Source organism: Hydra viridissima, unplaced genomic scaffold (genome assembly GCF_058129835.1).
Source record: "Hydra viridissima isolate aposymbiotic clone 2 unplaced genomic scaffold, HvirCarnegie_v1 scaffold_51, whole genome shotgun sequence".
In the NCBI taxonomy this organism is placed as follows: Eukaryota; Metazoa; Cnidaria; class Hydrozoa; order Anthoathecata; family Hydridae; genus Hydra; species Hydra viridissima.
The window spans coordinates 47,353-62,295 of record NW_028324336.1 but is presented as its reverse complement, the minus strand read 5'-3'; the positions used below and the strand labels follow the sequence as shown (position 1 = coordinate 62,295).

At 36.2% G+C, this 14,943-nt stretch overlaps 1 protein-coding gene across 2 annotated transcripts; it reads right to left on the bottom strand.

Moving 5' to 3' along the window:
• Positions 1-266: 266 nt before the first annotated feature.
• On the bottom strand, positions 267-7,419 carry LOC149876043 (uncharacterized). Of its 2 annotated transcripts, XM_090075827.1 has the most exons (5): positions 7,347-7,419; positions 1,408-4,227; positions 1,109-1,174; positions 793-849; positions 267-625 (listed from the first exon to the last, which is right to left on the bottom strand). In XM_090075827.1, the coding sequence occupies exons 2-5, from the start codon at positions 4,196-4,198 to the stop codon at positions 315-317; spliced, it is 3,225 nt and encodes a 1,074-aa protein (XP_089931953.1). In that variant the 5' UTR covers positions 4,199-4,227; positions 7,347-7,419; the 3' UTR covers positions 267-314. The 2 variants fall into 2 exon arrangements, with proteins under 2 accessions (XP_089931953.1, XP_089931954.1); XM_090075828.1 differs by having other exon boundaries at positions 1,408-7,396.
• Between the last annotated feature and the right edge of the window lie 7,524 nt (positions 7,420-14,943).

The window sequence follows — 14,943 nt, the reverse complement described above, 5'->3', positions numbered from 1 at the left end:
ATTTCACTTATGCAGTTTAACATCACAGGAAATATTATTTTGCTTTTTAACAAACTCTTAAAAACATCAGAAGTAATTCTAAATGCAACTCTATTAAAAGTTTTCACAGAATAACAAAACGACTTCTTTTTTTTTTTTTTAAAGATAAAAAAAAGTTTGAACTATCTTTAAATAAGAAATGTGAGAACAGTTTAACAGAACTTCTTGTTTATTATGTCTTTAGCGAAACAGATAAAAATATTTGCAAAAGCATAGATAAAACAAACTACACAAAAGGCCCATCTTTATTGCCAAACTGAACAAACTTATCTAAACTACATAAATGGTTTCACGATATTGCCATATTGAACAAACTTTTCTAAACTACCCTCTTTTTGAATTTTTAGCTTCATGTTTTTAATTTTGTCTTTAATATGGCTTTGGTAGGAGTACTTTTGCAAGACATGAATGAGCTTGTCACTGCTATGATTTGCCAAGATGCCAAGGTAATCTTTGTACGAGCAACTTGAGCTTACATCTGTAAACACGTCTTGCAAGATGTATGCCAACACCAAAGCTGCACATCGTGGAAAACTTCTGGTGTTGAACCATTCGTTGTGGCCAGGGCAAGCATTCAGCTCTTCAACTATTTCATTTAAAATTTTACAAACTCAAGTCATAACACAAAGTGATTAAATCAAATATTCATTTGGTTCTGAAGTAAGACAAGATTTATTCTGTTTTTTTATTTATTTTTTTTTTGTTGACCTTATTGTTTGCACTGATAGCAATAACTGGTTTTTGAAAGATTACCTAAATGGCATTGGCTAACTTCTGCTTTGTTTTCCTTTGTTCTTGGCTGAGTTGATCCTGAAATAAAATAAAACCATGTTCATTTTTCTAATTCATAAAAACCATCAACAGTTTCTAAGTGTTAGAGATGATAACAAGCTGTGCATGATTTCTAACGGTGATGTTTCTAACTTCATCATTAGAAATCGGGTAGACACAACTTTCTAAAAGTGCACTTAGCAATGATGGCTAGTTTTTGTTAACAGTTAACCATCTGAAATTGTGCAAGAAGAGGTTTGTGTTTATATATCTTTGTATAAATTAGGTTTTACATTACCGATGAGTTCTTGAGTGAAAGATGGCATTTCCAACTTGATTTTTTTTCTTCTTGGATCTTTTACTTCTAAAACATAATCAGTTTTAGTATCATTCACTTGTATAAACATTTAAGCAATCACAGAATTAGTCCTGCAACAAATACATACACACTTCTGTGTTGTTTTTTTGTTTTGTTTTGTTTTTTTTACAGCTCTAACAATAACAATAGGGCAAGGAGTTGATTTGGGCATTTTCATTTTTTGAAAGCGTGTTGAGATTTGCATAAAAATCAAAAATCAAAAATCAAAAAGAATTTACCTCTGGATGTAGAGGCAAGACTTTGGCTAAATAGGCTACCAACAGATTGAACAGCATAAGGTGAGAGCTGCTTTGCAAGAACAGTACCAGCCTGTTGGACAGGAACAGCTGAAACTGGATCAGATGAAAGAAACAAACTGGGTTTGGCCAATGTTTGCTGAAAAGCAACAAGGCTAGGAGTCAGAGGAACAGAAAAGACCTCTTTTGAAGGACAGAAAGCGACTTGCTGAGAAGGAGAAGCAGAAACAGGTTTGGCAACCACTTGCTCATTAAAGTAAACTGGAGAAAGATTTGCATGGTGTTCAATAAAATCGGGTTCATCAGGAAATAATGTTAATGCAAGAGGAGAACAAGCTGTGCCAACAGGAACAGCTAGAGTCTGATCTACATCCATACAAACAGCTTGTTCGTTAGGAACTAGTTGTGCAAGAGCAGGGGATAGTTCAAGAACTGGACCAGCGATTGTTTGTTCAGATGGAACAGACGAAACAGGAGTTGAGGTAGGTTCACACAAGAAATCTACGGCATGGTCGTTGCTATCCTCTAAAGGAACATTGTTTTCTACAGCTGGAGAAAACGGAACCACTGTGGTACAGCTGAAAGTAGCAGCACATTCTTCAGAGTCAGAACCGGAGTCTAAATCTTCCTCAAAGATGTCCTCAACCTCATGAAAACCGTACTCCTCTGCATTAGTTTGGAGCCAGTCCATCACATCCTTCTCCTTCTTTGGTGGTCTCTCAGACTTTTCAACAGTCAAAGACTCTATGACTCCGAAGGACTGTCCGATGCCCAGGGCAAAGCGCAACTCCTCTGCAGCGTTCCACTGGGACACATAAAAGCTATCCATTGTGTTCCTGCTGTGCTTCATGTAGAGTGTAGCGAACCGCTCGCGATCTTCTTTGCTGTTGTTGGCAAAGTAAGTGGCTATCGAACCGCGAATGCAAGTGGGAGTAAGACGCTTCATGGGAATGTTTACTTGGCTTTTTCTGAAGCAGGACGTCAGGCAAGAGGAGATAGCAGAGGAACCCATCTGGTAAACAGGCACTCTAGTTGCACCGAGTGTCACACATTCGTCTTTGTTGGGTCTCATCGATGGAAAAAGGGGCCTGTAGCAGTCGCTCAACTCCAAAACAGTCTTGGTGTCTGCAGCCATGTAGTGAGAGTCGTTGACAAGAAGGTCTCTGTATCTCAGCAAATAAATATCGATCAACACTTTCAAGTCGTTCGGCACTAGAATGTTTTTGGCTCCGTACTTGTATGCTGTTTTGTAGCGCTCTTGCACAATGCAATATCCACACTCACTCTTCTCAGCAGCCATGTAGTCTCTAATGTTTAAAAGAGCAATGTTAGATTTTCTTAAACTGTTAATTACAGTGACAGAGAGCAGAAGATGGTTTCGTAGAGACACAGCATTGTCTCTAGTCGGTGTAAGAGACGGCTTTCTAATCGATTCCACTAACTGTCTTACGTATGCAGACTTGCCATATTCGTTCAGCAAACTGACATTGATGATGTTGATGCATTTTTTGCTTTTCACAAGGCTCCTCCTCAAAGAACGAAAGGGCCTCAGCACTGTTTGTAACTCCTCCACCTTGCAGCGCAAACGTCGGATGGCCTCATGAGAAAGTCCGAAATAGACATTCCTGGCTTCACTGAAACGAAACAGGAGACAAAGGTAGACAAGGCGGTTGTACAACGTGTGACAAGACATGGCTTTTGTTTGGTCAAGTTCACTCAGCTTGGAATTGAGCTGAATGTTTTTAAAGTGCATGGAAAAGTATCTATCCTCCAAAACGTTGGAATTGGTGAGAGCGTTCGGGTGCAGCGTCAGCGTGCTGTCACAACATGTCAATATTTCAACAACTGCATTTTTGTAGATCTTTGCTTGTGACAAAGTGTTGTTGTTGGCTACCACAAGCCACTTTTCAAAATCTCTGAAGAGCTCATCTGCTGACTGGTAATAAAAGTGAAAAGCATCTTTGTCCAGCTGAAACAAGAGTCTCTTATCTTCTGTCAAGACGGAGGAGTTGGAAACCAAGTGCTTTAAGGAATTAAAATCAGAGTCTAGGACGGATTCGGTGTTCAGCTCTTTGTTTTCTACAGAGGTGCAGTGGTTTGCAGAAGGAGCCTCGGACGAACCAGCAACTGATGAGGGCAAGCTTAAAAGAGGATCAGAGGAAAGAACCGGAGAAGAAAAAGAGGAGGAAGGCCCAGGAGCAGAGGATGCAGAGCCTGATGCAGACGCTTGTTCAGCTACTGGCTTAATACCAAAGAAGGCAGGTCGAATAAATTGAGGGACATAGAGCTTGTCGTTGTCGTATCGCTTTGCCTCTGCAATCTTTTGTTTGATCGTCTTGGAATCGTAGAAATGAGTCTCTTTCAAGTGTATGTCCAGTCGGTCGTAATACTTCCAACATTGCAAACAGGGGTAAGGTTTTGGACAGCCGGACTTGCGTTCGAGACGAGCATGCTGAAACTTCCTGACCATTGCAGAGTAAAAGATGGAAGCTTCATCCAAAGTCCAAGAATGATCTTTTTTAGTCAAGTGTCTTTTAATGCTTGTGGAGGAATGTTTGCACAAAGGCATCGGACAGCTAACAGCGTACCTCTTCTTGGTACCATAGAAAGGTACAACCCTGTTTACGGAGCCACACGCTGCAACTAATGCGGCCCTGACTTTGTTTTTGAGCTTTAAGTCTCTCTGTTCTTGTGACTGCCTTCTTTTCTTCTTTTTCGCTTTAGAGTTCGGAGAAGGGGCAACAACAGTGTTGTTTTCTTGTGAAGAAGACATGTTCAGGTGTTTGTTTGCAACGGTTTATGCTAAAAAAAAGAAGACAGTTAGTGAGAGTGTTTTTCTTCTGCCTGCATCCTGGAATCCTGGAATGTTTACAACTGCAGGGAAGAGCTGTGTTTTTTCGAATCCTCTGCAAAAGAGAAAAAAGAAAGAAAAGAGAGCAACAAGAAGAAACAAAGTTTCCACTAGCAAATGAAAAAGAATGAGAGCAACTAGCATTACATGCATGGTGGCAGCAGTGATTGCTATTATGAGAAGGAGAGTGAGAAAAAAAAAAAAAAAAAAAGAAACAAATAAATAAAGAGATGGAGTTTGAGAGGATCTCGCAACCATATGACTCAAAGAAAGAAACTGTGTTGAAAAAAGGCAAGAGAGGGCAAATAGAACTTGCTAACAAGGACAAATGACAGACATAACTACAACAGTAACAACTCTCATTGCAAGCATAATAACAACAGCATCAGCATCACTGACTCAGAGAGTGTTGACATAACAAAAAAGAAAACAAAAGTACAAGCCAAGTGGGGGAACATTAACAAACACTCATTGCAACTATAACAACAACAACAACAGCAACAGCATCACTGACTCAGAGGGTATTGATAAAAAAAACAAGCAAAACAAAAACAAACAAAAAAACAAATAAAAAAACAAAACAAGCAAATTGGGTGAACAGTAACAACTCTCATTGCAAGCATAATAACAACAACAGCATCAGCATCACTGACTCAGAGAGTGTTGACAAAATAAAATAGACAATAAGCAAGCAAAGTGGGTGAACAGTAACAACTCTCACTGCAAGCATAATAACAACAACAGCATCAGCATCAGCATCACTGACTCAGAGAGTGTTGATAAAATAAAACAGATTATAAACAAACAAAGTGGGTGAACAGTAACAGCTCTCATTGAAAGCATAATAACAACAACAGCATCAGCAACAGCATCACTAACTCAGAGGATATATAAAAAAACAAACAAACAAACAAACAAAACAAAAACAAAAAAAAACAAGCAAAGTGGCTGAACAGTAACAGCTATCATTGCAAGTAAAATAACAACAACAGCATCAGCAACATCATCACTGATTCAGAGAGTGGTGATAAAATAAAACAGATTAAAAAACAAGCAAAGTGGCTAAACAGTAACAACTATAAATACAAGTAAAATGACAAAAGCAGCAACAGCATCACTAACTCGCAGGGTGTTGATAAAAAAAAAAGCAACAAACAAACAAAGCAAGCAAAGTGGGTGAACATTAACACTCATTGCAACTATAATAACACCAACAGCAACAGCATCAGTGACTCAAAGGGTGTTGATAAACAAAAACAAAGGCACAAACAAAACAAGCAGAGTGGGTGAACATTAACAACACTTATTGCAAGCATAATAACAACAACAGCATCAGCATCACTGACTCAGAGAGTGTTGATAAAATAAAATAGATTATAAACATGCCAAGTTTGTGAACATTAACAAACACTCATTGCAACTATAACAACGACTACAGCAACAGCATCACTTACTCAGAGAGTGTTGAGAACAAAAACAACAAAAAAGAACAAAAACAAAACAAAACAGAAAACAGAAGTACAAGCCAAGTGGGGGAACATTAACAAACACTCATTGCAACTATAACAACAACAACAGCAACAGCATCACTTACTCAGAGGATATTGATAAAAAAAACAAACAAACAAACAAACAAAACAAGCAAAGTGGCTGAACAGTAACAGCTATCATTGCAAGTAAAATAACAACAACAGCATCAGCAACATCATCACTGACTCAGAGTGTGGTGATAAAATAAAACAGATTAAAAAACAAGCAAAGTGGCTGAACAGTAACAACTATAAATACAAGTAAAATGACAAAAGCAGCAACAGCATCACTAACTCGCAGGGTGTTGATAAAAAAAAAAGCAACAAACAAATAAAGCAAGCAAAGTGGGTGAACATTAACACTCATTGCAACTATAATAACACCAACAGCAACAGCATCAGTGACTCAAAGGGTGTTGATAAACAAAAACAAAAGCACAAACAAAACAAGCAAAGTGGGTGAACATTAACAACACTTATTGCAAGCACAGTAACAACAACAGCATCAGCATCACTGACTCAGAGAGTGTTGATAAAACAAAATAGATTATAAACAAGCCAAGTTGGTGAACATTAACAAACACTCATTGCAACTGTAATAAGAACAACAGCAACAGCATCACTGACACAAAGGGTGTTGATAAACAAAAACAAAAACACAAGCAAAGTGGGTGAACATTAACAACACTCATTGCAACTATAACAACAACAACAGCAACAGCATCACTGGCTCAAAGGGTGTTGATAAAATAAAGAAATAAAAACAAAACAAGCAAAGTGGGTGAACAGTAACAACTCCCATTGCAAGCATAATAACGACAACAGCAACAGCAACACCATCACTGACTCAGAGAGTGTTGATAAAATAAAATAGATTATAAACAAGCCAAGTGGGGGAACATTAACAAACACTCATTGCAACTGTAACAACAACAACAGCAACAGCATCACTTACTCAGAGAGTGTTTATAAATAAAACAAAAAACAAAAACAAGAAACAAAAATACAAGCCAAGTGGGTGATTACTAACAGCGCTAACAGCAGCAACAACAGTGTCTTTAGAAACAACAAACAAGTACAACAGCAACAACTGCTTTTACAGAGTATAACAATAACAACAACATGGCACTAACAACAACAAAAGGGTTGGAATAAAAACCTGTAGGCAAAAGGAGAGCTGCATTCAGACAAGATCGATTACAAAGAGGCTCTTCTTTAGGACAGAGGAGAAACTGCTTTTGAAGGACAGAGGGACTTTTGTTGTTGTTGTTGTTGTTGTTGTTGTTGTTGTGCAGAAACCAACAAACTTTTATTGAACCGAATATAACCGAATATAACCGAAAGTCTTGTTTGCTTCTGTTTTGTGCCATCAAGAAGGGAAAACAAAACATCACAAAACAAACGAAGCAAACGAAACAAACAAACAAACAAACGAACGAAACAAACAAAAAAAAAAAAAAAATTAAAAAAATTAACAAACAAACAAACAAACAAACAAGCAAACAAACAAAAACAAATAAGAATAACAGAAAACGCAGTACCGAAACCTCGCCATTTTTTATCCTTCCTCAAGCTTTCTCTGGGCGCCAAAGACCGAGAAAGTTGAGCAAACGTGACGTTGAGGGGGGGGGAGGGGGGTACTTAAGGACAGCAGACCGACCAATGGCACGCTTAGGAGAGACCCACGTGAATGCTACATTTTCTTTCTATGTACGCTGAATCCGCTCAAAGTCTGGAATTTCCAGCATTCACGTGTCATCACTCCAGCCACCAGATTGGCCCACACTTTGCACACTTTCAAGACTAGAAACTCACTTGTGCTCAATTTGAGCAAAAAAAAAAAAAAACTAAGTCTCGCATGGCGACAACTTTTCCAAAAGCAAACAAAGGCAAACGAAGGCAAACGAAGAAAAAACAAAAACAAATAAACAAAAACAAAACCGAAAAGGGAGAGAGAGAGAGCAAGTCGACTCATTTCTTTCGACTGCCTTAAACGAGAAGTCTAAAACGTTTAAAAGTTGAAAACTAAGTTTTTTAAATGAGCTGCACCGAAAAAACTTTACGACAGTTTAGCTGGTTAAAAACGCAGAGGAAAATATTTTATAAAATTTAAGCGTTCTAAAGATGTCCATTTTTGTTTTTGTTTTTTTTATTTCGGTTTGTTTCTGGGTTTGTTTTTTTTTTTAAATTCTAGCGATCGAGCATATTTGAACGGTTTCATCAACCTGTTGGCGCACGTGCTCGAGAGCTTGAACTTTGATTGCTTTTGTTGTTGAGAATTGAGAATGTCCGAGCAGGTTTTTTTATCGATTTCATCGCTTGTGGCGAGGCAAAAATCAAAACGCTTTTTGGACGAAAGAAAAGAGATTAAAAGGAAAAAAGAGAAGAAAAAAAAAACAAAAAAATAGGTTATGTGTTATGAACATTTATTTTCTCACGCGATGACGTCTAGTTTTGTTAGAGTAATTAAAATATGGTATCAAGTTTGTAATTTCTATCTTATTTTTAGTTACGGATAATTGCCAATTATGTCACGTTTAGTATACACAACGCTGTTTTCTTAATAGCAATATGATACAAACAAGTTATAAAAAAAAAAGCGTTCGCTCGATCTTCCTTAGTCAGTTGAACAAAAAGAAATTTTCACAACATATGATTGATTTGGTTGTCCTAGCAAGCTGTTTTAGCAAACGGCTAGAGGTTGCAACTGTTGTTCATTGAAAACGAAAAATCTAGCGTCAGCAACAAATTTTTGAATACATAATGTACGCAAAAGTGGCACTAACAAATGAAAATGTAAAAAAACTGTTTACCTTGATGCCAGACTCGCAGAGATGTTGTCGCTCGTTGCTATCGACTGCGAACAGCTTTGTTGTTTTTCGAAGTGCCTCTTCATTCTACTTATAGCCGAAGTTTTGGCTTCGAAAAAAAATACGAACGTCGTTAAGCTCAACGAGCTGCTTTAATTGTTGTTCGTGCGAAAACGAAATGCTTAAAACGGATAAAAGTGTTGGCGTAATTACACTTTTTGACCGCGATGCAGTTTGTCAACTCTAGCGTACTTTTTTGGCTCGTGGAGCAAAAGCCTCATGATAATAGCAAAGGCTTAAAATGTCTTAACATGTCAGCAAAGGCTTAATATGCTTAATAAACTGTGGTTAAGTTTTTGCGGTGCAGTTCATTTACAACTTAATTTGCAACTTGCTGGCACAAGCAAACGTTTATGACTTCTCGTTTAAGACAGTTGAGCGAAATCAGTCGACTCACTCATTCTCCCTTTTCTGTTTTGTTTTTGTTTTGTTTTTTTGTTTTTGTTTTTGTTTTTGTTTGTTTTTTTTTTTTCTTTGTTTGTCTTTTGTTTAAAATGTAAAAAACTCGAAAGGAAAGTTGTTGCTTTGTTTGCTTATTGAAAGTTTTCGCCAGTTGCAAGACTTAGTTTTGTTTTTGTTTACTTATTAAAATATCGAGGAAAATATTTGAGGACATCGCATTCTAATGGTGCCTTTATAACAACATCTAACGATTTAACGTTTAATGTTGTGCTCAAAAAAAAAAATTCCTTTTATATCTCTCAATGGTCTCCAACGATAAAACTGCCGACCAATCGCAACGATTAAACAGCCAACCAATGGCAGCTCAATGGTCTCCAAACAAGAGACTGCCGACCAATGGCAGCTCAGTGGTCTGAGAAGTGAGATCATTCGATTTCCTTTTATTATCTCCAGTTTGAACTAGTGCTTGGCTTGTGGTGCAGAAACTAAAACTTCCCGTTTTTGTATTTTGTTTTGAATTTCTTTGCTTTGAGCTTTTTAATCGATCGATAGCTTTAGGAGAAAAGAAGAAACCCCTCTGACGAAGTCTTGGCTTTTTTAAAAACGCTCAAATTTTGGCAAACAAATCTCATACAAAACGCTACTTTGATGTCAAGCTTTCGTTACTCCCTACTCCCTTCTAGCGGAGGGCGGCAAAAAGGTGTTGCATCCTAGAGCTAAAAGTGAGGAGGGAAGCAAGTTTTTTTTTCGTTTTGTTTGCTTTTTTATGTTTTTTGTTTTTTTGAGGGGGGAGAGTTAGAGGGTAAGGGGGTTAGGATTAGAGGGGGTTGGGGTTACGGTTTGGAAACCTGGGGACGAGGATATCAAGCAGGAGTTTAGTGTTAAGGTTAAAGGGCCCACGAGGGGCGTCCTTCAATTGTAAAATGCCTTTAGACGCACGTGTCTAGTCGTCTCGTTGCATCGACCTAGAGGAGTTTTCTGATAGATCTTGCGCTTTGGGCTCAGTTAATCGGTCTGTATCCATTGTAAACACGGTGTCTGCCGTTAGAAAATCGTTAACCAGGCGTTTGTGAGCTTTAACAACCATCCCTTTGAGTTTAAAACGAACGTTTCTTCAAAAGCCACTCGAGATGGAGGTACTCACGGAGGTTTGTTACGGTAACAACCCTGTGGTTTGCCATCTTCTTTCTTTCCGCAGCGTCGCAAACGCATCGGCCGGTCTCTTAGGTGACGAAAAAACGTCTGATCTCTCGACTGGAATGCTTAACGTACTAAGATTAGTAGAGTTAGTACTAAGAGTTGCATCTGGCCGCCGTAATTTTCTTCGATGATGTCTTGAAAATTTCGTGACGTCGTTTTCAAACCTCTAGGGTCGATTTTAACCTTCGACCTTAAAGTCGATTTTAGCCTTCGGTGTGGCTCTGTACAACTTTTGCGGTGAAAAAGCTTGCGCGGAGTCTTCAGTTGTATTTAGCCGACAGACGCTGGCAACGCAGAAACAGAATGACTCTTGGGCGGCGCAAACCGAGCGTTCAGCAAATTTCTAGCATTTTACGTCCAAGCGGACAATCTGCACGACAAATAAAGCTAACTTTCTCGTTGCAACAGTTAGTCACTGGATCGTTGGACGAGTGTGTACAGCTGTTTTGCGTCGAAAGCCGACCGGTGGTCGGATGCGACTCTTCTTTTCATTCGAAAATCAGAACCTGGCCATCAGTCGTGTATCACCATCGAATGCTTAATGTAGTGATTTCTCGAAACGACAAAAGCTTGTAAAACAAACAGCTTCGCTGTACTGTTGCCTAATATGTTAACGGATGGCCAGGAACAACCTTGGTCTGTAATGAATGAGTTCGTTTCTCCATTCGAGGCACTAATTACTGCAGTTTTAAAAGTCACCTAAAGTATAAGCTCATCTCTCCATTCAAGAAAAACAAGCATCAGAGTTTCGGAAAGTTTGCATGCACGACACCACCATCGATGATACTTAAACAAACAGAAAATGAATTGCAAAACAGAACCACTGAATTGCAAAACATAACAACGGACAGCTTGTAAAATGCATGGTGATGAGCTTCTTCAATCCAATCAAGGAACCAAGCATCACAGTTTCGGCAATGGTGCATGTGCAAATCAGCAAACTGTGATACTTAATCAAACAACTTCACTGTTTTGCTTAGTTTAAGAACGGAGGCTAAGAACAACCTCGTTAGTGAGTATGAAGTCATCTCTTCATTCAAGGAATTAATAATCAGAGTTTTAGAAGTCTCTTACGTGCGATACTACTATCAACGGTACTTAATCAAACAGCCTCTCAGAATGGCCTAGTTTGAGAACGGAAGGCTAGGAACAACCTTAGTAGTGGGTCATCAGTTCAACTTTTCATTCAAGGAATTAAGCATCTAAAATCTGAAAAATAAAAAGAAGAGCTCTTTGTTAGAAGTTCTTATTTTTATTTTTCCTCAACTTCTATTTCTTTTCTTTTTTTACTTTTTTTTTTTTAATGATAGTTTTTCTTTTTTTTTTATCTATTTTGTTCGTTTAAATTAATACAACAGGCGTTTTAGGTCGTTTCTGTAACATTATTTAACACTTTAAATTGTAATAAATATTTGAACAGAAGAAAATCCCTTTCGTAACGTTAAAATGTCATAAGAACATTTCATCTTTACCAAATACGCTTGTAAAAATAGTTTCACTTTTAAAGTTTGTTGTATATGTCTTTTAATTTAGTGAATCGCAATTTGGATTTTCTTAGGCGCACATCTACTTTAGTTGCTTTTTCTTAAAGAAAGGTCACCAGAGTTTTCTTACACAGCCCCTGCAGCATAATCTTTAACAAAATACTCTTTTGAAAAGTTTTACATTGAAATAAACAAAAGCCATTTGCGTAAGTAGAGATAACTTAGAGAATAAAAAGTGCATAAACGCCTCGCTACTTTGATGAAGAAGAAACGGATGACTAAATGCAACTTTTTAATTTCGTGTGCTATCTCTTTCGATTAAGGTACTTTTTGAATATTTTTTCAAAGAAATGTTAGCGTAGTTTTCCTTTTTTAAATTTAAATCATGTTTAAAGGTAGTTTTTGAGTATTTTTTCAAAGAAAAGTTAGCGTAGTTTTCCTCTTTTAGATCTAGCTTATGTTTAAGGTAGTTTTTGAGTATTTTTTCAAAGAAAAGTTAGCGTAGTTTTCCTCTTTTAGATCTAGCTTATGTTTAAGGTAGTTTTTAAATATTTTTTTAAAAAAAAGTTAGCATAGTTTTCCTCTTTTAGATCTAGCTTATGTTTAAGGTAGTTTTTGAGTATTTTTTCAAAGAAAAGTTAGCGTAGTTTTCCTCTTTTAGATCTAGCTTATGTTTAAGGTAGTTTTTAAATATTTTTTTAAAGAAAAGTTAGCATAGTTTTCCTCTTTTGGATATAGCTTATGTTTAAGGTAGTTTTTAAATATTTTTTTTTAAAGAAAAGTTAGCGTAGTTTTCCTCCTTTAGATCTAGCTTATAATTCAGGTAGTTTTTGAATATTTTTTCAAATAAAAATTAGCAAAGTATAGTTTATTTAGCATGACATCACAAAATACTAAACTCAAAAAGGCAAGATAAAGTATAAGATAAACGTAAAATAAGATATAGATGAAACAAATGTTAGGCTGCATAAAATCAAAAACTGCATTGCCTATCATAAACACAAATGTCTAGTGAGAGCTTTTAAAGTTCGTTCTTTTCGTCTTTTAATTTGGTGAATCGCGATTTGAATTTTCTAAGGCGCACATGTCTTTCAGTTGCTTTTTTCTTAAGGAAAGGTCGCCAGAGTTTTTTTACGCAGCTCCTGCAGCATAATCTTTAACAAAATACTCTTTTGTATATCATTACATAGAAATAAACAAAAACCATATGCGTAAACAGAGATAAATTAGAACGCAAAAGTGCATAAAAAGCCTCGCTACTTTGCTATAGAAGAAGTGGATGACTAGATACAACTTTGTAAATTCGTGCACTACCTCAATGGATTAAGGTATTTTTCGAAAGTTTTTTAAAAGCATAAATAGCGTAGTCTTCCTCTTTTAAATCTAGCTTATGTCTAAGGCAGTTTTTGAATAGATTTTCAAAGAAAGGTTAGCGTACTTTTCCACTTTTAAGTTTAGCTTATGTAGCTTGACAAAACAACACACAAAAAGACAAGATAAAGTATCAGATAAACGTAAAATAAAATATAAATGAAACTAAAGTTAGGCTGCATAAAAAACAAACAACTTAATAATCTACTAGACATGTTTAAGTTGAATTAAGTAAAGTCCTTTGCGCAAATTTGGGTAAATAAGAGAGTAAAAATCCATAAAAAGAAGAAGTGGATGAGTAGATACAATTTTTTAAATTTGTGTGCTGTCTCTATCGAATAAGTTAGTTTTCGAGAGTTTTTTCAAAGCAAAATTAGCGTAGTGTTCCTCTTTTAAATCTAGATTATCTCAAAAATAGATTTCGAATAGTTTTTCAAAGAAAGGTTAGCGCAGCTTTCCTCTTTTAACATTAGCTTATGTAGCTTGACATCACAGAACACAAAAAGATAAAATAAAATATAAGACAAACGTAAAATGAAAAATAGATGTAGCTAAAGTTAGGCAGCATAAAAAACCAACAACATAATAATCTACTAGGCATGTTTAAATTGAATTAAATAAAATCCTTTGCGCAAAAATAGGTATGTTAGAGAGTAAAAGCGCATAGAAAGCCTCGCTACTTTGCTGTGAAAGAAGTGGATGACTAGATACAACTTTTTAAAATCCTGTGCTATCTCTATCGATTAAGGTGGTTTTCGAAAGATTTTTCAAAGCAAAAATAGCGTAGTCTTTCTCTTTTAAATCTAGATTATGTCTAAGGTAGTTTTTGAACAGCTTTTCAAAGAAAGGTTAGCGTAGCTTTCCTCTTTTAAGTTTAGCTTATGTAGCTTGACATCACAAAACACAAAATTCAAAAAGACAAAATAAAATATAAGATAAACGTAAAATAAAATATAGATGAAGCTAAAGTTAGACTGCATAAAAAAACAACAACGTAATAACCTACTAGAATCTAATAAAACCCTATGCACAAATGTAGGTATGTTAGAGAGTAAAAGTGCATAAAAAGCCTCGCTACTTTGTTTAAGGTAGTTTTTGAATAGTTTTTCAAAGAAAGCTTAGCGTAGTTTTCCTCTTTAAAGTTTGGCTTATGTAGCTTGACATCACAAAACACAAAACACTAAAAGGAAAGGTAATATAAAAGTTAATCGTAAAATAAAATGTAGGTGAAATAAATGTTAGGCTGCATAAAAGAAAAAAAAAATCGTAACATAATAATCTTCTATATATGTTTGGATTGAATTAAATGAATTCCTTTGCGTAAATATAAGCAAACTAGTGAGAAAAAGTGCATAAAGAGCCTCGCTACTTTGCTGCAGAAGTAGTGGATGACTATATGCAATTTTTTAAAATCGTGTGCTATCTCTATCGATTAAGGTAGTTTTCGAAAGTTTTTTCAAAGTAAAAATAGTGTAGTTTTCCTCTTTTAAATCTAGCTTTTGTCTAGGGTAGTTTATGAATAGATTTTCAAAGAAAGGTTAGCGTAGCATTCCACTTTTAAGTTTAGCTTAAGTTGCTTGGCATCACAAAACTCAAAACTCAAAAAGAAAAGATAAAATATATGATAAACCTAAAACATAATATAGATGAAACTAAAGTTAGGCTGCATAAAAAACCAACAACATAATAATCTACTAGGCATGTTTAAATTGAATTAAATAAAATCCTTTGCGCAAATGTAGGTATGTTAGAGAGTAAAAGTGCATGAAAAGCCTCGCTACTTTGTTGAAGGTAGTTTTTGAATAGTTTTT